The 22,312-nt window shown below is 52.7% G+C and overlaps 1 protein-coding gene across 1 annotated transcript in view; it reads right to left on the minus strand.

The window, feature by feature from the left end:
• The window catches only part of SLC4A4 (solute carrier family 4 member 4), a gene marked incomplete at its 3' end in the record, with an annotated part of 130,191 nt that overhangs the window by 65,931 nt on the left and 41,948 nt on the right, over positions 1-22,312 (minus strand). Inside the window, exons 3-5 of the mRNA XM_080344071.1 lie at positions 8,154-8,289; positions 3,263-3,423; positions 801-980 (exon numbers count right to left, since the gene is read on the minus strand). Of these exons, the coding sequence (XP_080200197.1) occupies positions 801-980; positions 3,263-3,423; positions 8,154-8,289 (477 nt within the window). The remainder of the gene's footprint in view (positions 1-800; positions 981-3,262; positions 3,424-8,153; positions 8,290-22,312) is intronic.

A 22,312-nucleotide genomic window follows, 5' to 3' on the forward strand; every position in this document is an offset into this window, starting at 1 on the left:
TTTTGATTAAGAGTGCCACTGACACTACCTGTTACAGAAATGGAACACGTACGAAAGCTTCACCTCCGCACACATGTGTCAGGTGATCAGCCTTCTGGGTTCAGGCCTGTTTAGGATTTTTTTGTAAATCTCTCTCCTAATGCTCCTACTTCATCTCCTCCCCGCCAGCTGCTGGATTGCTGCTCTGCCCTTGCCCCACCTGTTCCCTGCGCGTTCCTGCCTGCAGCCTGCCTGTTCCCTGCCTGCAGCCTGCCCCTGCCCATTCCCTGCCCGTTCCTGCCCATTCCCTGCCTGCAGCCTGCCCCTGCCCGTTCCCTGCCCGTTCCCTGCCTGCAGCCTGCCCCTGCCCATTCCCTGCCCGTTCCTGCCCATTCCCTGCCTGCAGCCTGCCCCTGCCCGTTCCCTGCCCGTTCCCTGCCTGCAGCCTGCCCCTGCCCATTCCCTGCCCGTTCCTGCCCATTCCCTGCCTGCAGCCTGCCCCTGCCCATTCCCTGCCCGTTCCTGCCCATTCCCTGCCTGCAGCCTGCCCCTGCCCGTTCTTGCCTGCAGCCTGCCCGTTCCCTGCCTGCCCCCTCTCCTCCTCTCCCACTCCGTCCAGTGAAGATATTTACGGTTAGAGCAACGTGCCACGGCAGAAGCAGCCTCCAGAGCCCACCACTGATGTGCCATCAGCGCGGGGTCTCGCTACAGTAATTGCGGGTTAGAAAAGCGTCGTCATGGCCACAAAGTTAGTTTTCGGCGGGCAGGGTTGGTGGGTTGCTTTAGAACGGAAGGCTATAGCCAGTTAGCCTCTGCATTACCATTATCGGGGTTGGAAAACATCCTACTTGCACTGGAGACGGTCTTTCCAATGTCAGCCAGAGAGCGCAGGTTGGACTTCTTGGTCTGGTGCCGGTGCTTCCTGAGCAGCGTGTAGGTGACTTTGTCCTTCAGCTCTAATTTCAAAAGCCCCGTCTCGATCTGATTGTCGACGATCATTTCTGTTGCACACAAGGCAAGGGGAGAGGGAGAAAAGAGACACGTTAATCACTAAGCACAAAACTCAGCTACATCAAGGGAGAGCAGGGGGAGAGATGGGTGATTTTCACCCTACCTTTCTGAAAATGTTCCTTCCCATCTCAAAACCACCACTGCACTTGGCCATTTTATTTTTAATGGGAATCTCTTTCAGACGTTTCCTTTGAAACGGAACGCGTTCCCATCCAGCAAGACCCACCAGCCGCCAACACGCTCCTCTTGCCCCGAGACTCCCTTCTGTTCTTTCCACACACGCCAAGGAGCGTATTTCAAACCAACTGCACCCAGGACAAGCCGGTTCTTAGTTCGGAGAAGGAATCTGCCCTGAGCTTCTGTGACGAAGCTCCAACTGCACCACAGGTTCCAGTACGCTTCAAAAATAACACGGCAGAACTTCTGAGGTTCAACGAGGACCGAGTTCACCTCACAGGCCCCAAATAGAACCTAATCTTATACCACAGAAAAATGTCCTGGAGATGAGCAACTAATTAAATCATTCACTCTCAGAACTCAAGTAAAATGACAGTAACTACAAAAGGCAGAATTTGCTCCCATTTTCACATGACATATTAAGTGGCTTTGCTTTCAACTGTGTCATCAGAAAAAATAATCTTCCAAGTCGCTGCAAAGACCGCTCGCTTCCCATCGGCTCCCTCCTTTCTGTTCCTCTGTCCCAAAAACGGTAGCCAGATCTATCAAGAATCTCTATTGCGCATTGAATCTCACATTAGGTTGCTCACTTGATTTCATCAGTTAACATGCTGTCCCCCAAGGGAAAGTGGCAGCTCTTATTTGTCTACCAGTAACTTTTATTTGTGCTAATAATAAAAGTTATGGGACAACGGAGGCAGAACATGCATCACATTTGCTAACTCGGTGAGTCAGACAGTCGTCTCGTATATGCTGCCCAAGAATTAAGGCCTCCTCAAACCACCAGGGACAAACGCCCAGCTCTTCCCCGCAGTCAGCAAAGCGTGAGTAGGTGCAGGTGGGTACGGTGACACCAACGTGTGCCACAAGTTCCATTTTTGCAAAGTGCTATTCTTCTGTAGTCCCCAGCAATTAGGTTTGACTGGGGTGGCTGAGGGAAGATACTGAAGGCAACATCTTCAACTGCCTTCAGAAAGACACTTAATATCTGAAGATCAAAGTTTTGGACCACTGACATGAGACACTATCCTCTCTGGTATGTTCAGCTTCAGGATAAAACTTCAGAATATTAAAAAGAAAAAAGGTTTTGTAAAGCTGTGCATCTGCACACATGGATACAAAAATACAGAAAGATAAATGTCACCCTAAGCACCTACAAAACTAAGCTTAAAACTCTGAAGACAACATCAGAGGCAGCTTTTGTACTTTGAACTCTTACAAACTAGTGCAATGCTCGTCACTTGGTAACTGCAGCCAGGCCAATGCTGAGCCTGCCTCTGGAGATGATGATTCAAATCTCCAAGTTCTGAGGGGTTCGTATTTCATTTTTTCTTCACCTCTTCACTAACGGCTTCTAAACCCAGCGTACCGTTTGAATGTACCTCCACTGGACGGCTCGCGCTGAACACTTATTTTTTATGTCTTCTCACGCATCACCAGGAACACGGTGCAGACCTCAGCCGTGTCACTAAGCCGCATTCCAGGCCACGGCTATTTTGATCGCCAATAAAGGGCCATCCCATCCGGCAGAGTGAGGCACAGCTGGCCCTGCGCCTGCTGCACACGCACGCTGCTGGCGGGGAGCTCCCCGCGCCCAGCGCCACCCACCTGCTCCCAGTGCCCCCGACCTCCCGGCCAGAAACCGCACCAGGCAGACGGCGCTGTGCTGGGAGAGGGGGCCTTGTAAAATGGTGTGTTTCTGACCATAAACATTACCTAAGGCAGTGTACGCTACTGCGCTCACACACATGTAGTGATACCTTAGGATATCCAACATAACTTAGGATATCTACTTCAGGATCCAAATGATTCTATATAATTGCCAAAAAATAGTTAGAAGTAAGTGTGATCATCATTCAAGTCAATTCTTCTGCTCATCTTCCTGAATTGAGAAGAACTCCTTTCATTTACCTCTTATCCTTCCCCAGGTCCTTTCCAGCTTTTCCTGTTATTCCTTGGAGGATTACTTCTTTATTTTCCCCTTTTAATGAACAAGCAGCACTTTTTCATTGAAACCATCAGTGAAACTGTCATCAGGGTTATCGAAAAGTGTCAGGGAAGAGTCGCGGGAAAGAGCCAAGGCAGCTTTACTTACCCACCACCTGCGGGAGAGAAGAGGCCTCCATATCCAGCATTATGGACCCCTTCTCTATGCATGTCCTCAACTCAAACAAGCTGTGCAGGGACAACGTGGCCACGTGAGGTTTACTCCATCGCTCCCCACCTTGTTCTACCTTCTCCTCAAACTTTATCCACCTACGAGAGGGCAGAGCAACAAGACCACATTAAACTTGGTGGCTCCTTCCAGACATGTCTCTGAAAGAAGCGAAACAGCTGAACCATCACGGCTATCGACAAGTTCAAGAACACGCATTTTCCCGCAGCCACAAATCCATGATCAAGTTGCAAAGGCTCAACAAACTGGTATGTGTCAGCTGAGCGGCAATAATGCTCCACCTGCCTGTAAACTATTGCGAATGTCAAGTAAAACGCGTTATCTTTAATACCTTTCACCTAGACTTAAACTAACACAGCTTACCTGATGTTTGCTCCAGGCCGAGAGTACACAGGTGGTCTCACCGAGTCAGCTGAGACTTGGTAGTTCCCTCCGCAGTTTGCACAACCGGGTCTAACCTGACACTGCACCAAACCGAGCGCAGCGGCGACCGATGCGCCATCGGACCCCAGGGAGGGAAACCAGCCACTGCATTCACCCTTCGCAACTCATCTCAAGCACCCGGCCGGGAGAAGCGCTGAGCACCACAGCTCCAAAACTTAACAAACAAAACTAAAATAAATCAGCACTTCTGGAAGTATGACTTGCTTTCACGTATCCAAATCCAGGCCATAACATCTGACAACTTCAGCCACCGCCACGGCTCAGCAGCCTTGACAACAGGCAGCAGCACTGAGTGACACCGCCCAAGAGCAACAGGCTGCACGAGGCCAAGGGGAGAAGCACATCCCAACAAACCCGACATGTTCCTAGCAGGAGTGAGACGCCCAAGGAGAAGACACTAATTAAGGGGTTCGTTGTTTCCCTCCGCTCTCTGACCATTAATGATTTAACCAAGTATGTTTGAAAAAACCCAGAAGGCTCCTGTCTAGTTGAAGATTAGAGCAAAGGTTGAATCCCGTTCTGGGCAAAGCCCTCTCTGCACCCCTAAGCCCTGCGCCCGCGTCCTGGCAGCCGTGAGCGGGAGGTCTAACCCGAGGGGGCTCCCCCGGCACCCCGGGGTTCGCAGAGCAAACCGCTCCTTCTGCGGGACTCGGGGAGGAAACGGCCCAAGAGCAGGAGGAGCAGCACCGCAGCCCTTCCGCTAGCCGCGCAGCACCCAGCGCGCCTTGCCAAAAGCTCGGGGCGCCCGCCAAGGGGGTGTTTTAACATCATCTAATTGCAAAGTTGAAGCACCTTTTAATCCTGTTTGAGATACTATTTCAATATATGTGGAAAATTAAAATTCCAGTGACTAATGTAAGGGGATTATTAAAACAAAAACCACGTGCGTAAAGGTAAGGCGGTTATTTCGTTAATTGGTTCTAAGGACTATTATTAACAACAAGGGAAATAATATTTAAGCCTGAAAAATGTGTTACTGGAGGACTCATCAATTACATTTTTCAATTGCAATAATCTCTTTTTACACTATTTTTTTTAAACCCAAGCTAAAGAACTGGATTTGGTCCCAGAATAATAAGGGTCCCTTTAGTGCGGACAATGTAGGTGTTTCCCAGACACCCAAGGGACTTGGGCAGCTGCAAATCTGTGACTTTCACAGGATGTATGTTCTGTACACAAACGTGCCACTGAGATGCAGTTTAGCTTGTAACAACAACATAAAGGCTGCAAATCACGAAGGGTTTATGTTTCAGTGAAGGTGTACTATTCAGGATTATCAATATTTGCTTTCTGTTTACTTTTCCGACTACAATCCACAACACAAACACAGCAAAACTAATTTTGACTTGCAACGTGTCTGAACTACCCCTGCTGTACCCAGCACAGTTCCTGGAATAACTCTTCTCCTCGGCAGAGTTCAAGCCCATCCAGACTTTTCATTCTGAAGTCCCAATGGAAAACCACCTTGCACACAAACCTGCAGTACGCAGTTAAGCTAAGCTGTCCAAGTGGCCTTCTATAGTCTTGTCCTTTATGGTTTTTTAGTTACTGTTCTCCGCTTCACCTCATTAACTACTCCAGCTGCCAGCAAGCACGCAAGGCAACCAGAGGCTTACAGGCAAGCAGAAATCTTCATTCTGAGTCCAATGGAAGCGATTTGGTGTGCCACTTCACTTGTAGCTGATGCCTGTGGTGACAAGAACGAGTCCCAGCTGAAGCGCAGACAGCCCCTTTCACCTCCCAGGGGCCAAACGTGTCCCCTGGGGAGCAAACGTGGCTCTGGGATCACAGATCACGGGAAGACTCACCCTTGGTGCAACAGTGTCATAACTGACCTACCTGAAGGTAACGGTGCCACAATAAAATTATCATCAGGTAGCTGCAGCCTGTCAAGGTTTAGCAAGCCAGCCCAAAGCTCTACAGTGTGCACAGGACTGGGGGGTGTAAATGCACTGTCTGACAGAGTTCACACAAAGATGACCCCAATGGAAGATTTAAAAAACACCTGTCCACCATCCCTTCATTCCTTCCCACTGTCATCTCGTGACCTTTCTACCATCCTTGTCTCGCAGAACGACAATCCCCACTATGGTGTGCACATCACGGCTGCCAGGCGTTCTGTACCGAACCTCGGCACAGACCGGTGTCCTCAAGCTGTTTCAGGTCTTCTCGCGTTGCTGGTTTGCTCTGTATCCCGTAACTATTGCTGAAACGCCAATATTCCCATGCTAGTGCAAGAACTTGTCCATCCGCACCAGGTGAAATAATGACAAGCACCAGCAAAATGAACCACCCAGTGACCCAAATCTCCAGGTTACCCTTTAACAGCAGTAAACCTTCCCTTTTACTGCTCTCTTTCCACCGTATTTACAGGGCTTTGCTGGGAGAAAGTTGGTCTACACTGAAGATGTTTTTTCCAAGTGGCCCTTTATTGTTGGCCGTGTCCTGATAGCACCATGTGCTAACAGGGAACAGGACCACGCAAAGGTCCACGGTCACGATCCAGCCCGGGTCACGGGCTGATCCCACCTACCGTTAGAACTGTCACCGCGCGCGGGTGACAACCGCTGCCTGTTCGCACAGCGGCTGCAGCGCAGACGGCTCCACCGACATGAACCCAGGACCAAGATGGGCAACTAAAGGTCCCCTCTGAAAACATCTTTAAATCAGCAGCTTTAAGGTTCCTGTAAGAAATTTTCTGTGACATCTACCAGCTATTTAAAGAGAGAGAATTACATATGCAGCTCCATCTAGCACTTTTACCAAAAATCTGTGGAAACACACAAAACCAGAAGCATCTGCCAGAGGAGAGGAAAACCCCCTTTTTCTCTGCAGCCACGCGGCAGCACAAGGCGCGTACGCACATCCCGCTAGGAGCCTCCTCCAACGCCGAAGTGGAGGGCGCGTGACAAACGCTCCCCAAGCACCAGCAGCGCTTTGTGACCCGTCACGCAGGACACGGGGCACCTTTCTTCTGACGGCTGACATTGGTGAGCTTGAGGAAAGCAAAGCTTGCTAACGCCCACACTACAAAGGGGAAACCAAAGAGACTGCGTGAGCAGAAACACACCACGAAGGTCTGAACTGTGCCAAAGCTTTAACAAACTAGAATTCAACAAGCCTTCTCAAAGGTCTACACATGGGCAGAGGAAAGCATAATCGGCTGCGAAAAGCAGAGGTGAGCAGTACAGATGACAAAATGCAAATACCAGACAAATGATAAGAGGGTAGAACAGCAATAAAGGGAGAAAAGGATGACCAATAAGTCAGAAGTTAAAGAGTAAAAGGTGAAAAGTCTTTAAATAGGCTCTCCAAGTGACCAAGGAGTAAAAATAAAGATAAGGGGGTAAAGGGGTAGGTGGTGGAGTGGTTCATTAAATCGCAGGTAAAGAAGATTATGGTAACCAAACAACACGGGCTAACTACCAACACAGTAGGTGCCCTTAGGGCTGGAAGGTGTGGAAAGAGCTTAGCCCAGCCACAACAAAGAAAACCACGAGCCCCGGGTGAAGAGGGGGCTGGAGCAGGGCAGGCGAAGCCCCCGCCGCGCTCCGCCTGGGCAGCATCTCTTTCTAGCATCATGTTTCAGGCCTTTGCGCAACCGCACTGTAACTAGGGGTTCACCTTGTAACGCAAGCCCAAGAAAAACATTTCCATTGTATAAAAAAAGTTACCATTTTATAAGGTTTAAGGGCTAAACAGCAGCCTTTAGATCATGAATCCAATCCAAAGGCTCTTTTGGATTTGTTCAAAAATGAACTATATCTAAATTAGGTCAACTAGGTCAAAAACCATGCCAGTCCTAAAACAGCACCATGAAGGAAACAGGCAGAGGACCAAAATTCAATGCGAGCGACCCAATCCAACACACCCCTTGAATAACACTCTAAAGAACCTTTCGTTTTTTTTGCCTATTTAAAATTAATCTCATCAGTAACTCAATATGAGAGAGACAGTCAAAGCCTTCCAACGTGTGCTGTGGAGGGGAGTCAGTTCTTTTGGGCAACAGAACTGAAGTAGGTTTAATACATTTGCAGAAGCTTTATTCAGGCACCAATTTCCAACAGTTCTGGCCAAGATATTGTCATTCTTTGCAAAGCACCAAAAAGCCCATGAATCTGTTAGGTCTCCAAAGGCAACATTTTCAAATACATTTGGCACTCCATTTTTTCTAGCTTTTGCTTTAAAGGGATATTTAAACAAACACTCCAGTTCACGGCAGGAAAACCCTTTCTGTGGGTTCCCTCAGCTGTCCCGTAGCACAGACGCTGCCTCTGCTGAACATTAAGAAGTAATTTCCCACAGGAACCCTGTGCAGCTTCCCTTCCCTTCCCTTCCCTCGCAGGGGGAAGGAAAACCAACTCACCTTGCGGTCTCCTTCCACTCCATCTCTTGTCCATCGACGGCCAGGAGCTCATCCAGCTCCGTGAAGAGCTGAGGGGGCGCGGGGCTGTCATCTTCCTCTCCGAGGATGAAGCGGATGCGTTCGGCAGCGGGGGAGACTGCGGAGGTGAAAATACTGCGGTTAAGAGCCTGTGAGATGACCAGGGACGTGCGGCTCCGCTCCCTGCCCGTCTCCCCAAAGCCATTCGGCTGCTTCTCCGGGCTCTGCTCTCCATCGGACATCCTGGCTGCTGCGGACAGAGGGGCGCGAGGGCGCGTCTGCCTCCCTCTCTCCCCTTCCTCGCCTCTCACTCACTCCTTAAAAGTTCAAGCTGGGAGTAAAGTTCAAGAAAGCTCGGCTCTTCCTACAGCCCTATCTGACAGCAATTTGCAGCCCTTGTAAAAAAAAAGCGCTATCAAGCTCAAAACCAATATGCTCTATGGTGCGTGCCCAAGGACCTTTCGTACTCTGATCACCTGGGATCCTTCGCCCCCTTTTTTATATGACGTAAAACCAGTTTGAGCCAAACTCTTGGGGCTTGCTGCGGCAGCATCCCATGGCCGCTGTCCCCTCCCTGTCCCCGTGGCTCGGCTGCCATTGGCCTGCCCAGGCAGGCTGAAACCCTCCCAGACCCACTGCTGGAAACTGCAGGAATATTTAACAGAAAGGCTGGGTCATCTATACATGAAGAATGCAACCCAATGCATTTAGTCAGGCACCAATGCACTGACAAACAACAACTGTTCCCATCAGGAAAAGGCTGCCCAAGAAACTATGTTCAACACGGGCTCTTTGGATGGCACACGCCACGTCCATTTGCATTATTAGCTCCAGAAAAACGAGCAAAAGCCCTCCCTGGTTAGGAAACACAGGTGACCGAGCACCCAGGAACCGAGACCGCGGCTGCGCAGGCCCCGGGAGCCGGAGTGCGAGGGCCAGTCTGCCGGCGCTGCCGGGCTCCACGGGGCCGGGGCGCGGGGGCCACTCTGCCAGCGCTGCCGGGCTCCACGGGGCCGGGGCGCGGGGGCCGCTCTGCCGGCGCTGCCGGGCTCCGTGGGGCCGGGGCGCGGGGGCCGCTCTGCCGGCGCTGCCGGGCTCCGCGGGGCCGGGGCCGCGCGCTCCGGGACAGACGCCACCGTCACACAGCAGATGAACCTTGGACAGCGCTGCTGAAAACGCATTTCCTTCCTAAACATCAGCTGTCTGTTGCAAAATAATTAATTACACCAGGTGTCCAACCACCGCTGATTTTTCCAGGGTAAACAAAGTCTCATTTTGGAATGTGAGAACAAGAACCAATAAGAAACGTGCCCTCTCATACCTTCATGTTATTGTTTTTTAAGATACTTTCACAGCTTTCACCTTAGGCTGTTAAGCAAAAGTTGATGTAAATTCATTATATCATAATATAAAATGGATTTCTATTTAAAGTATATTAACAGTAATAATTTAATAGAAATGTACTGTGTTTTTTTGTTTGGTTGGTTGGTTGGTTTTTTGTTTGTGGGGTTTTTTGTCCTTGCACTTCTAAAAGCAATTTGGACTAAAAATCTGCATGTAAAACGTGCTGAAAACAAACATTAGAGTAAATAATTAAGATTATCCTATTCCAGAAGTGCAATTAGGCGCAACGCTTGAGCTCAGCCTTACACAGTTAACCCCGCTCGGCCGCTGGAGCCAGGATTTAGTGCTTAAACCAACGCACCCGAGCACCAGGGGGTTCCGGCTCCGGCGCCCCACGGCCCGGCTGGGCTGACCCGCCTCCCGGGCGGCGTCCCAGCCCGAGCCCCGCGGCTCTGGTCCCGCACACCGGCCGCGGGCAGGACCCCCTCCCTGGGCGCACACATGAAAACACCTATTAAAACAGGAGCCAAGGAGTCAGCTAAGGCGTCAAATGCCACTATTGCAGCGGACCACGCATAACACAACAGCACCTAGTTCTGCTGCAGTAGTGCTTTGGACATGGACACGGACACAGACGTGTCCCCTACACAACGCATCACACAGAAAGGAACACAAAACAGCTCACTGCAGGAGCCTGCAAACTTCTATGATGTACTGCTGCTTCTTTACTTAACTGGTTTAAATTCAGTTGCAAAGCACCGCTGCTAACTGACCGCCATTCTCCAGGCGTTTGGCGGTTTCACAGCAGAAACGCAATGAATAAACGCAGATCCTGTGACTTCCAAAAGCAGCGGGGAGCACAGCAAGCAGGGTGCCCGCAGCAGCCCGGCCCGGCGACCGCAGAGCTGCTGGAGCTCAAGGGGTCACATAGCTGATGGGAACATCACCTATTCCCAGTCATTTCAAGCAGGCTCCATTACATGGATGCGTTACTCTGATACTCGAGCCTGTAACACAACCATTCCACAACCACCACCCTCAATATTTTGCCCGCTGAAGTGTGTCAGGACAGGAATTACAGAAATGCATCTCAGGTCTCCCCTTCTTTCACGTATTCTTTCATTTTTACTAATTTCCTATTAGTCGCATTTAGAACAGACGATAAGGTTCAGAATCCAATTAAGGCATTTGCTGGGTCACAGGTCTCCTATGGCTTGCTTTACCACATGCTCTTTACTGCAAATTTTGTAGGTTAATGGGCCGTTTATGGGTTGTTTATGTGCTCTCTCTAGCAAGGAGAACACATTTTCATCTTAATCTCCTGAGCGAACACTGTGTGCTCAGTACAGAGCCACAGCTGAGGCTCAGGCTTAAAACTGGAGAGCCATTAACCCGGGGCTGGACCCTGCACACCCCCTGGCCTGCCCAGGCCTCGGCCATCACCCCAGCCATGCGCCCCAGCCCCGGCCTCGGCCATCACCCCGGCCATGCGCCCCAGCCCCAGCCTCGGCCATCACCCCAGCCCGCCCCGGCCTCGGCCATCACCCCGGCCATGTGCCCCAGCCCCGGCCTCGGCCATCACCCCAGCCCGCCCAGGCCTCGGCCATCACCCCGGCCATGCGCCCCAGCCCCAGCCTCAGCCATCACCCCGGCCATGTGCCCCAGCCCCAGCCTTGGCCATCACCCCGGCCATGTGCCCCAGCCCCGGCCTCGGCCATCACCCCGGCCATGTGCCCCAGCCCCGGCCTCGGCCATCACCCCGGCCATGTGCCCCAGCCCCGGCCTCGGCCATCACCCCGGCCATGTGCCCCAGCCAGCCCGGGCCTCGGCCATCACCCCGGCCATGCGCCCCAGCCCCGGCCTCAGCCATCACCCCAGCCCGCCCCGGCCTTGGCCATCACCCCGGCCATGCGCCCCAGCCCCAGCCTCGGCCATCACCCCAGCCCGCCCCGGCCTCGGCCATCACCCCGGCCATGTGCCCCAGCCCCAGCCTCAGCCATCACCCCAGCCCGCCCCGGCCTCGGCCATCACCCCGGCCATGCGCCCCAGCCCCGGCCTCGGCCATCACCCCAGCCCGCCTCGGCCATCACCCCGGCCATGTGCCCCAGCCCCGGCCTCGGCCATCACCCCAGCCCGCCCCGGCCTCGGCCACCACCCCGGCCATGTGCCCCAGCCCGCCCAGGGGCTGCTGGAACCCGCAGTGCTGACGGTAGGATCCGCTGCCACTGACGCCTTTTTAACCTTACTTTCCTTGCTGTCTCGTTCAAGAAACAACCTGATGATCAACAGACAGAAGTAACAGATTCATGTAGCTAGCACTATAATTTTCCCTGGATGGAGAGGAATTAAGGTATTGTCTATGGTAAAATGCTCAAGCACAACATGTAAACACAGGTATTGCCACCCATAAATGACACCTCTTACCCCCCAACCTTTCCTGCTCTCACGTTCAGTCTCAAGTGGTCCACGAAGCTGCTTATAAAACACATCACTTGCAAAAAGAATGAGCATCAGCAGTTTCTCGCAGTTCAGTTCAGGCCAATTACGAGTACAACTTATCCCCTCGGGTTCCCAGAGGCAAAATCAATCTCCATCAACACAGAAAGATCTCCGGCGGCTCAGGAACAGGGAGAGACGCGCTTGAGGCACGACCAGCTCCTGTCAGCGCGGCCGAGCTCCAGGCCCCCGTGAGCCCCCACGAGCAGGGCCGGGGAGCCCCCACGAGCAGGGCCGGGGAGCCCCCACGAGCAGGGCTGGGGAGCCCCCACGAGCAGGGCCGGGGAGCCCCCACGAGCAGGGCCGGGGAGCCCCCACGAGCAGGGCCGAGGAGCCCCCACGAGCAGGGCCGGGGACACGGGGCACTGCCCTGGGCCCCGGTGGCACCGACGCTGCCCCAGGTCGCCGCCTCCTGCAGGCACGGGCAGAAGGTGGCGCGGCGCAGCTCCCGCGGTGGCCGAGGCTGTCCTGGAACGCGGGGATCGGGACGGACTCGTTTGGGTTGATCCCCAACCAAACCACCCTCTTCTCAAATCGAACAACATGGTTTTCCCGCCCTGTGTTTTTTCCCGCTTGCTGTCACCGGTGGCACCTCGGAAAACCCCGGGGACCTGCACCGCAGACAACTGCTCCTGCACGCGAGGCCACAGAGAGGTTTAACGCAAAGTTCTCCTTTCTTTCCTTCAGGTCCTTTAACAGCTACAATAATCCTCAAGAGACTGGGCGTGAATCCTGACTCAAAGCCTGTGGTAACATTATCAATCAAGGTTATTTGTAACAAATGTGCTTTCCAAACACACTGATTTAAATAGGACACGATCGTATTCCCATTAATTCCCGGGGCTGTCCTGAGTCAGTCAAAACCGGGTTCAAACCCCCGTGAAGTCAGAGTGAGTTGGTGGAGTTGTGCAGACGCTTTCATCAGATTTGAAGTGGTTTCTTTCTAGTTCAGGTGACTTTGCTTCCAAAATGAATCAATTACATGAAGCAATTTTAATTGTGTGCCAATGTCTATACAAGACCTTATGCAGTATAAACACTTCCCTTATGATTTATACCTTTCCTGGCTATTCATGCATAGACAAGCCCCAAAGTGTGAGCATTTTTACACACAACTCAAGGCACTGCTGGGGGTGAATTTCCACTGGGTAACTGATGGCAAAATCCCACGCTCGGGCAGCTTTACTGAGGAGAGCAGCACACCAGGCAGTTCGACCATCCTAATCCCACCAACAGCACAACCCTTTCTAGCTCGGAGTCATGCCTTGCACATAGCAAAAATGAAACACGAGGGCAGAGCTCTGCGGATACAGAGACAGTGCAAACACTGCTCCTAAGGCCAGGAGAACAGGAAAAGTATTGTGATTTGCTCTGATTTTGATGGTCCCTTTGTACAACTTGCAGCCACGGGGCAGACGGCAGCCACAGGCGCCCTGCCCGCCACCCCCGTCACAGCAGGAACCCGGACCAGTAACACACCCCTGCTAACAACAGGATTCACACCACCTTGATTCTGCAGCAGGATCGTTGCTCTGCATCTACCTGGCTTGATTAATACAAGCAAGAGCTAGTTCAGCTACTCAGATCGGCAACAATTGCAGACAGTAGTTTCTGAGTCAAAAGCAGGAAGATGTGAAAGCGAGCGTGTGAGACGAGACCTCGGAGCGCCGTATAAATGCAGGTGGTCACGGCTGCCACGGCCGCAGTTTTCTGAGCTCCCTTGAACGACCAACACAAATGGACTCGCACCCGAGACCAGGAGTCTCTAAGAACTATCCCGTTCCCCAGGGTCTTGGAAAGCCCCCTCTGGCCACCCAGCCCTGCAGGCAAGCGCCCCGAGCACGCACAGCCCCACGGAAGCGGCTCCGCTGGCCCCGCGCTGGCAGCAGCCAGACCAGAGCCGGCAGCCGCGGGACGCCGCGACACCCCGTCCCCCGCCCGGCCACGGGGCAAAGCCAGGGGAGCCGGCCAGGCTGCCCCGTCCGTCTGGAAGCAGACGTGCCCATCCCTCGAGCGCGACCCTTCCCCACACAACCAACAGCCCCGGCTGGCTCCTGAACAACCAGCTGTTTGCTGGATTATTGCACTGCATGATTGTACATGTTCCACTGTAAGCTCCTCTGCAACATGTGGCGTATATGAAGTCTTTGATCTGCAAAAAATCTTCAGTATTAGACAAATGCTTACTAACAGCATGTTCTCTCAAGTGCCAGAAGAACTGCAGCTTTTACACAACGATCTGCTGAGCGTTCCCAGCTCCTTTCGTTTTCAGGGCCGCTGTGACAACATAGACAAGCATTATCTACAGGTGTTTTACTGAAACATTCCTTGGAGATACATGGGCAGAAAAAAGACCCTTCTTCCAAAAATGTCTCAAATCAACTCAGTTACAGCAGACGGCTCACGAGGATCAGGGGAGCGATGTGGAAATGGGCCCAGCAACCTTTCAAACAGAACCAGCATCACCTAACGAAAGAGCCAGTCAGCTGTAACAGAAAACAACCAATCAACCAAACAACAGCAGCAACAAAAGGCCACAGCTAATTCCAATTGCACTATTATGGTAGAGGGATCACGGCATCCGAACCCTCGTGTCTGATTGTGAACTTTCCCCAACATCATTCCATTTTAACTGCCAATAACTGTCTTCAAAATCACCTCTGCTCTTCAGGTGCAGCCAATAATAGCAGTATCTATATAAGGCGTCAGGAGCAGAGGCAGCTGTGCATTCCAAACGCAATGCATTATTGATAGCCTCCCACCGCTATGTGATTAGCAAGTCCAGCCAGACTGAATATTTAATATATTAACGACCTGAGTCTCATTTCAGGTGTACATGTGTCACACAATTCTCCAATAGCCTCCCAACTGCTAGAAAAACGAGAAAACACTTAATTTTTAGAACTTTCCAGATTCACCGAGTGCCGTTTTTCATTACACGGGTGGCAGCGATGCCTTTTACACTTATTTAGACGGAACAGGCAGCCCGTGCCGCGGCGCTCCAGCCCGCGCCTGGAACACACGCTGCTTGTAGGCCCTGGCACGACAGACACCCCGAAACGAGCAGCTGGTTAGAAACGGACCACGGCGCTGTTTTCTGACTGGTCCTGGAGGTCAGCCATCTCACTTAAAGCTGTGCAAAACTGCTACCGCAGCGCATTTTTAAGGAGCTATTACTGTGCAGTTGCCAAAAAGACTTTAATAGAGAAAAAGCAGCACCCCGCAAGAGCCTGGCTATGCCCTGGGCTCTCCAGCGCCTCCCTGGCCAGCTGGCACGGCACGCCGCCCGGCACCACCGCACGCCGCCCGGCACCACGGCTCCCTCGGGCTCGGTGAGGGTCCGCGTCTCCAGCGCAGTCACCCAGCAGCACGGTGGCTGTCGTGTGTTACAAAGTTCTAAAGCTGCCTCCTATTTCTCAGCGTTTTCTTTCTCTTTGGGTTCCTGTTTCCCATTTTAAAGCAGTATGGCTCTCACAGTGGGGCTGCAGAGACGTGCTGTTCAGCTCTCCGGAATCCTGCTGGGGTCTTATTCTGGTACCTTCACCATCTCAGTCACGTTGATTGACGTGATGAGGCACAACTCCCCTCAGTTTCCACTGGCATCAGCCGCACAACGTGGGCACCAAGTGACCGCTCATGTAAGCCAGCACAGGAGAAAACTGCTGCTCTTTGGAGAGCAGAGAAAGGTCCCATTGTCCTTCTCAACACTGTAACGTGGCTCCCCAAAGACAATTTTAAAGCTATTTTGATGTGATGCAGTCCCTAGGAACCATCATTTCCTTGTATCGGCTACGAGCCCTCCAGCCAAACTACTAATTCATGTTTTAGTTTATCACCGATCACCTACCTGCAGCCCCTCTTCCAGTTAATGGTAGGAACACAGTGACATTTTTAAGGACACAGCCATAACAGCTCTGGGTTCTTTTTCTGAATTTAAGCTTCCATGCAGTGACAAGGAGAAACTTCCCTCTCTGCATTTTGAAACCAGCCCTCCGGCTGCAATAGACAATTTTATGCCTATTAAGCTCTTCTCACAAGCAGAGTCCCATCCTTGTCTATCTGTCCCCTTCAATCAATCTCCACATCAGCTCTGACCATTTCAGCACTTTGAATTCTTCAGCGAGGGCTCGACACAGGACGGGACCCGCGGGGGAAGGACGACAGGCAGGAGCACAAGGGGAGTCCCACGTTCTATAGCGAGCGCAGAGCCCTCGTCCCGTGCGGTTTCCAGGCAGTGTCTCTGGCTGAAACGGAGCCCACCTCGGTTGCCAGGCAGCATTTCTAGGAGCACCCAACTTCTCTGGCATCCAACACTTACTGTTTTCAACTCTTCTCATTCTGCCCCCTCCACTTTAAATGTTACCAGACAGACACCTCATCCACTTTGGGCACGGAGAGAAAAGCGCCCCGTTATTCCATACAATCACTGCAGGAGACCATGGGGAGCAGGAGAGCAACACATATGTGCTGCACGTTGTTATTTCTTCACGATCACGGGCCCGCTCCAAACGCGGTGTATGGGAGGGATGCCCCAGGCTCCCACCAGCCTCGAGAGCACAAATCACCGCTGGAGGAGGGGAAGGAGGGAGTTATGCCTGGCTCTTCCATTGCTCTGCACACACAGGACCATTATTTGCAACAAGGCTATCGATGGCTAGGTCCCGCCTGCGGGGTTTTGTTTTGCACAGGAGTAACATGGAAGGCACCACCTGTTCTCACAGGCACACCTCCATGCCACGAGCACCAACGTGTGTCACCTTTCTCCAGCACTGAAACGCTGGCTGTTCTCACAGACACATCTCCATGCCACGAGCAGCAACGTGTGTCACCTTTCTCCAGCACTGAAACGCTGGCTGTTCTCACAGGCACACCTCCATGCCACGAGCACCAACGTGTGTCACCTTTCTCCAGCACTGAAACGCTGGCTGTTCTCACAGACACACCTCCATGCCACGAGCACCAACGTGTGCTTCAAAAAGGCTCACCTTTTCTTTTTGTCTGTCACTGTCTGAAAAGCTTCATTCGCCCTTCTGGCTCTTAAAGGTTAGCAGCAACTTACCTAAAAAGCTACAGAGCTGCTGTGAAACTCAGATAATGCTTTCATTGACTTGGAGAGCACCTGACAGAGCAGTTACAAAACCAGCTGCTTTCATGTTTAACAATGGTTTTCCTCACACTTCCTGCTTGCAGCAAAGCTCGTTAAATCAAGTAGATCCATCTCTTCAGACCTGTGCTCCAGGTGACCGCACTGACCCGTACTTCAAATCCTGACAAGAGCCCATCCTCAGCACCCCCTCACTTGGCATCGCTGCAGACGTTATGATCGCCCTGATGAATGGTCACTGTCTGATAGCAGCGTGGCAAAGCAAAGCTTTTGGTGGATAAACCACCTCTCCGAGGGCATTTTCTTTCTCTGAGTCAGAACAACTCAGAAAACAACTTCTGCAATGGCATTTCAGTAGCAGAAAGACCCTACTGAGCTACAAACACAGCCACCAGTTTCATTCCTGCCTTTAAAAATTAACCACCATTAGCTGCGGGCTCCGAGCTGCCAGCAGCACTCTCCTCCAACTGGCTTCCCAGAAAGAAACTCCTGATTTAGCTGGTTCTCTAAAGCCCGGTGACATTTTGGCAGCTCTTGCTCTTCACCGGTTTCCCCTTGCAACGGCACGTACAGTTCAAGCTTCTGCCTCCTTTGTGCTCTCAGCTTCACAACTCACCCCTATCTCCTATATCTGCACTAAACCTCCACAAAACACGATTATGCTGAAAAAAACCAGGCTTGTTGGTTCAAGAGCAAGATCTGCACCTTCATGGGGACCCTAGTACCCTGGAAGAGAACCCAGACACAGCGAGACCTGCAAACGCATCCCTCCATCGAAGAACAACTCAGCTGGTTGGTACCGCTAGCACGGCGAGCTTTAAAGCCGCATAGGTAGAGGTACTAACGAGAGGTGCATGCAGGTACCTATTCTGATCCATTTCAGATAAGCTCCCAAATGGCAGATCTCTCATTAGCCAGAGGAAGGGCAGGTAAGCCGGCAGGGGTCACACAGCGGGCAGCGCAGCAAATGTCAACAGCAAACACAAGCACTGGAGAAAGGGAAACGAGATAACAAGTTTGTAACAAGAAAACAAAACCCAGAGAAGGCCAGAGATGTGGTCACAAGCGACGAGGCCGGGCGGGCGACACAGACCCTGCCCTGGCCACACCGGCGGCTGCTGCGCGGGGACGGCGCTGGTCACCGCTGGTCACCGGGCTCAGGGTGCATGGGCACAGCCAGGCCAGGCAGTGACGCCAGCGGCTTTGCTAAGAACTCACCTATACCAGGAGGCACCTGCACTGTTGCAAGTGTATTCAAATATAAAATATTCCCACTTCTGGGCAAGGAATACAAACAGGATCTATAGCAGTGAAATTGTGTGCAAGAAAAATACTAGACCATTATCCAATACAGCAAAATGAAGCACAGGGCGGCTGTCAGTGCCCGTAATTAAGATCAATACGCTCAGGAAAGGGATGCTGCCAAGACCGAGGGAGGGAGGGAGACAGGGACTCCAAACAAAACAAACTTCTTCTTCACTAAAAAGTGAAAACTTTGGTGTCTTGAGACGCATTTGGAGACTGTTCATGGAATGCAAAGTGAGCCACAAAAGACAGACTTGACCAAAACAAGAGAGGCCCCCAGTCAGTAAGGAAGCACAGATATGCAAAATAAGGTGGCAAAGCCCCACTTGGCCGTAGCATTTAAGAACATCACGGTCCAATGCAAGGCTGTGCCAAAGCAAAGCTAGCAAACATGGAGGAAGGTTCGATCAAAACCCCAACAGCAAGTACACGAGACGTAAAAGGAAAATGAATTATTGAAGACCAGCAGGAGCCCGAGAGCAGGTGGGTGAACGGGACCACCCCGGAGCGAGCCAATTAAGAGGATTAGAGGTTTTGCAGCACAGCGAGCCAGCCCCTGGTGTGACCCTCACCACGGAGCTGAGGTTTGTGGCACAGGGAGCCACCCCTGGTGTGACCCTCACCATGGAGCTGAGGTTTGTGGCACAGGGAGCCACCCCTGGTGTGACCCTCACCACACAGCTGAGGTTTGTGGCACAGGGAGCCAGCCCTGGTGTGACCCTCATCACACAGCTGAGGTTTGTGGCACAGCGAGCCACCCCTGGTGTGACCCTCACCATGGAGCTGAGGTTTGTGGCACAGGGAGCCAGCCCTGGTGTGACCCTCACCACACAGCTGAGGTTTGTGGCACAGGGAGCCACCCCTGGTGTGACCCTCACCACACAGCTCAGGTTTGTGGCACAGGGAGCCACCCCTGGTGTGACCCTCACCACACAGCTCAGGTTTGTGGCACAGCGAGCCTGCCCCTAGTGTGACCCTCACCATACAGCTGAGGTTTGTGGCACAGGGAGCCAACCCTGGTGTGACCCTCACCACACAGCTGAGGTTTGTGGCACAGCGAGCCACCCCTGGTGTGACCCTCACCACACAGCTGAGGTTTGTGGCACAGAGAGCCACCCCTGGTGTGACCCTCACCATGGAGCTGAGGTTTGTGGCACAGGGAGCCACCCCTGGTGTGACCCTCACCACACAGCTGAGGTTTGTGGCACAGGGAGCCACCCCTGGTGTGACCCTCACCACACAGCTCAGGTTTGTGGCACAGGGAGCCAGCCCTGGTGTGACCCTCACCACACAGCTCAGGTTTGTGGCACAGCGAGCCTGCCCCTAGTGTGACCCTCACCACACAGCTCAGGTTTGTGGCACAGGGAGCCACCCCTGGTGTGACCCTCACCACACAGCTCAGGTTTGTGGCACAGCGAGCCACCCCTGGTGTGACCCTCACCACACAGCTCAGGTTTGTGGCACAGGGAGCCACTCCTGGTGTGACCCTCACCATGGAGCTGAGGTTTGTGGCACAGGGAGCCACCCCTGGTGTGACCCTCACCACACAGCTCAGGTTTGTGGCACAGGGAGCCACTCCTGGTGTGACCCTCACCAGGGAGCTGAGGTTTGTGGCACAGAGAGCCACCCCTGGTGTGACCCTCACCATGGAGCTGAGGTTTGTGGCACAGCGAGCCAGCCCCTGGTGTGACCCTCACCACACAGCTGAGCGGAAGGACCCGGAGCTTTGGCACAGGCCAGCGCGTGGGGCAGCCGGGACACGACAGCATCTGCAGGAAGGAGAACAGATGGAGGTGGGCTCAAGAGCAGCGGGTGTCCGGGACCCTTGTGCTCACACCCAACCGGAGCCTGTCCGGCCCCGAGGTTTTAGCAAGCTCTGGAACATTCCATAGGGGTTGAAACTAAAGAACGAATAATCAATCCATGAAAACACCACGAATTAGCACCCAGCTGACTCAGCACCATGGGGCACCACCTACCGCACCAGAGAACCCGATTAACGTATCCGATCTCCTGCAGTTTCCAGACTGCAGGCGCTGCCCCGCGGGTCTCCGGCCCGTGCCGCGGCTCCGCGGGCGCACAAGGCTCGCGTGCCTCTGCTCTGGCACAGCCGGACGGCAAACCGGAGCTGCCACGGCCCGCTGGGGCTCACACGGACCAGGGCCGCCGTGGGTCAAAACAAAACCATTACCAGAGTTCTCAGAACAAACTGCTACTTAAGCAGGTTTTTTTCTTCCTTTTAAGCTCCTAAATGCAACTGTAGCAATTATTGTGTTATGTAATTGCCTAACATTTAATGTTTACAGCAACATTTTACAACTAATTTACATGTAGTTCACTAAATGCTGTAGAGTTAATTGGTCTTTTGTTGTGCATTAAGTAGCTTGTTAATTATTAGACAGTTGGGAGGAAAAAACAAGCAGGAGGTCAGTTTGAGGATGGCTTGGACTGAACTGAATGACTTCTTGTAACGAGCAAAATGCACGGGGTGATTTCTGCACAAGCGCTGACCTTCCTAAGGACCCAGCCCGCGCTCGGCCCCACAGCCGGCGAGCGCCGGCCGCTCCTCCGCTCTGCCTGCGAGCAGGGCCCAGCAGGACGCGCGGCGCTGGGCAGGCGCGATGACACAACACGGAACTGCAGCTCAAGGAGAAAAGATGCAATTCCTTGTGCTCGGCACGAATGACATAACGGGGACGGGACGCTCGACGTTTTCAAACACGAGTGGAGCAAGGAACACAAGGAGCAGCCAGAGGATGTTCCCTGGGCTGTGCCCACATGGGCCAAGCCCAGCACCCACATCGCCCCGTTTCTGGATGGGAGCCCAGCCAGGCCACATCTCAACACCATGCTGGGGTGGGAACTGTTCTGCGCCACACGTGCTCACGGGAGCCCCAGGACACCTCGGCATTCTCCGCTCCGAGCGCCGTCAGCCGAGATGCATCCAAAGAGATCAGAACGCTTTGTGAGAAAAACACAAACATGGGTAACGGAAGAGTGCTCTGGACACGCCACCCTAACTGAGAAACCAACAGTAATAACTTAATTACAAAGCTGGCCCCGCTTTGAGCACAGTTTGGACCAGATGACCTCCATAGGTGCCTTCCAACCCAATTTGCTCTATTCCATTAGTGATCTCCACATATATCTAATCTCCACTGCGGTTATCACGTCTGCTGCCCAAACGTGAGCACACTGCCAGGTTTTCAGAACAACTTAGTAATGAACAGAGACTGGAAACCCCATGCTGTTTTTAATGATCTGTTTGGCACAATGGTCTGGCAGCTGAGATCAGAAACTACAGTAACAAAAAAGCCAACTTTGTATATTAGAAATATCTGCAAAAAATTGCATCCAGCTTGAAAAAAGCATGTGCTGCCTTTCCCATGCAAAGTGTTCCCGTGCTGCTCACCCAGCGCCCCAGCCGCTCCAGCCCTCAGTGCGACGGAGCTGTACGAACACTGCGCCCACGAGCCCACGGCAGACTGTTCTGGATCCTGCGCAGACACACACACCAGCAGCTCAACCCGACTGCAGGCTTGGCTTTAAAACGGGCTGGACAACACATGCATTTCTCGCAAGGACATCCTCACTCAAAACCGAAGTGACTTGTATCGGATACATGCAGACTGGAGCTGCTGCAGACGCAGCTCGGAAAGGTGGCGCCCGTCCGCAGGAGCACGGGGCACACAGCCAGCGTTAAGGGGCGTTCGGGACTTAAACCAACAAGCAGAAAGAAACGAGGGGAGAGACAGAGAACAAATCAGCTAGTTATTAATGATAATCTTTCGAACAAGTGGGATGCAAAGGGCAAACCAGACATGAGCAGTGTTTTCAAAAACCTGTTTCATCAAAACAACATTTCTTCCAATGAAAATCTCTTCACAGGTAC

The sequence above is a fragment of the Nesoenas mayeri genome (assembly GCF_963082525.1).
Source record: "Nesoenas mayeri genome assembly, chromosome: 4".
NCBI lineage: Eukaryota > Metazoa > Chordata > Aves > Columbiformes > Columbidae > Nesoenas > Nesoenas mayeri.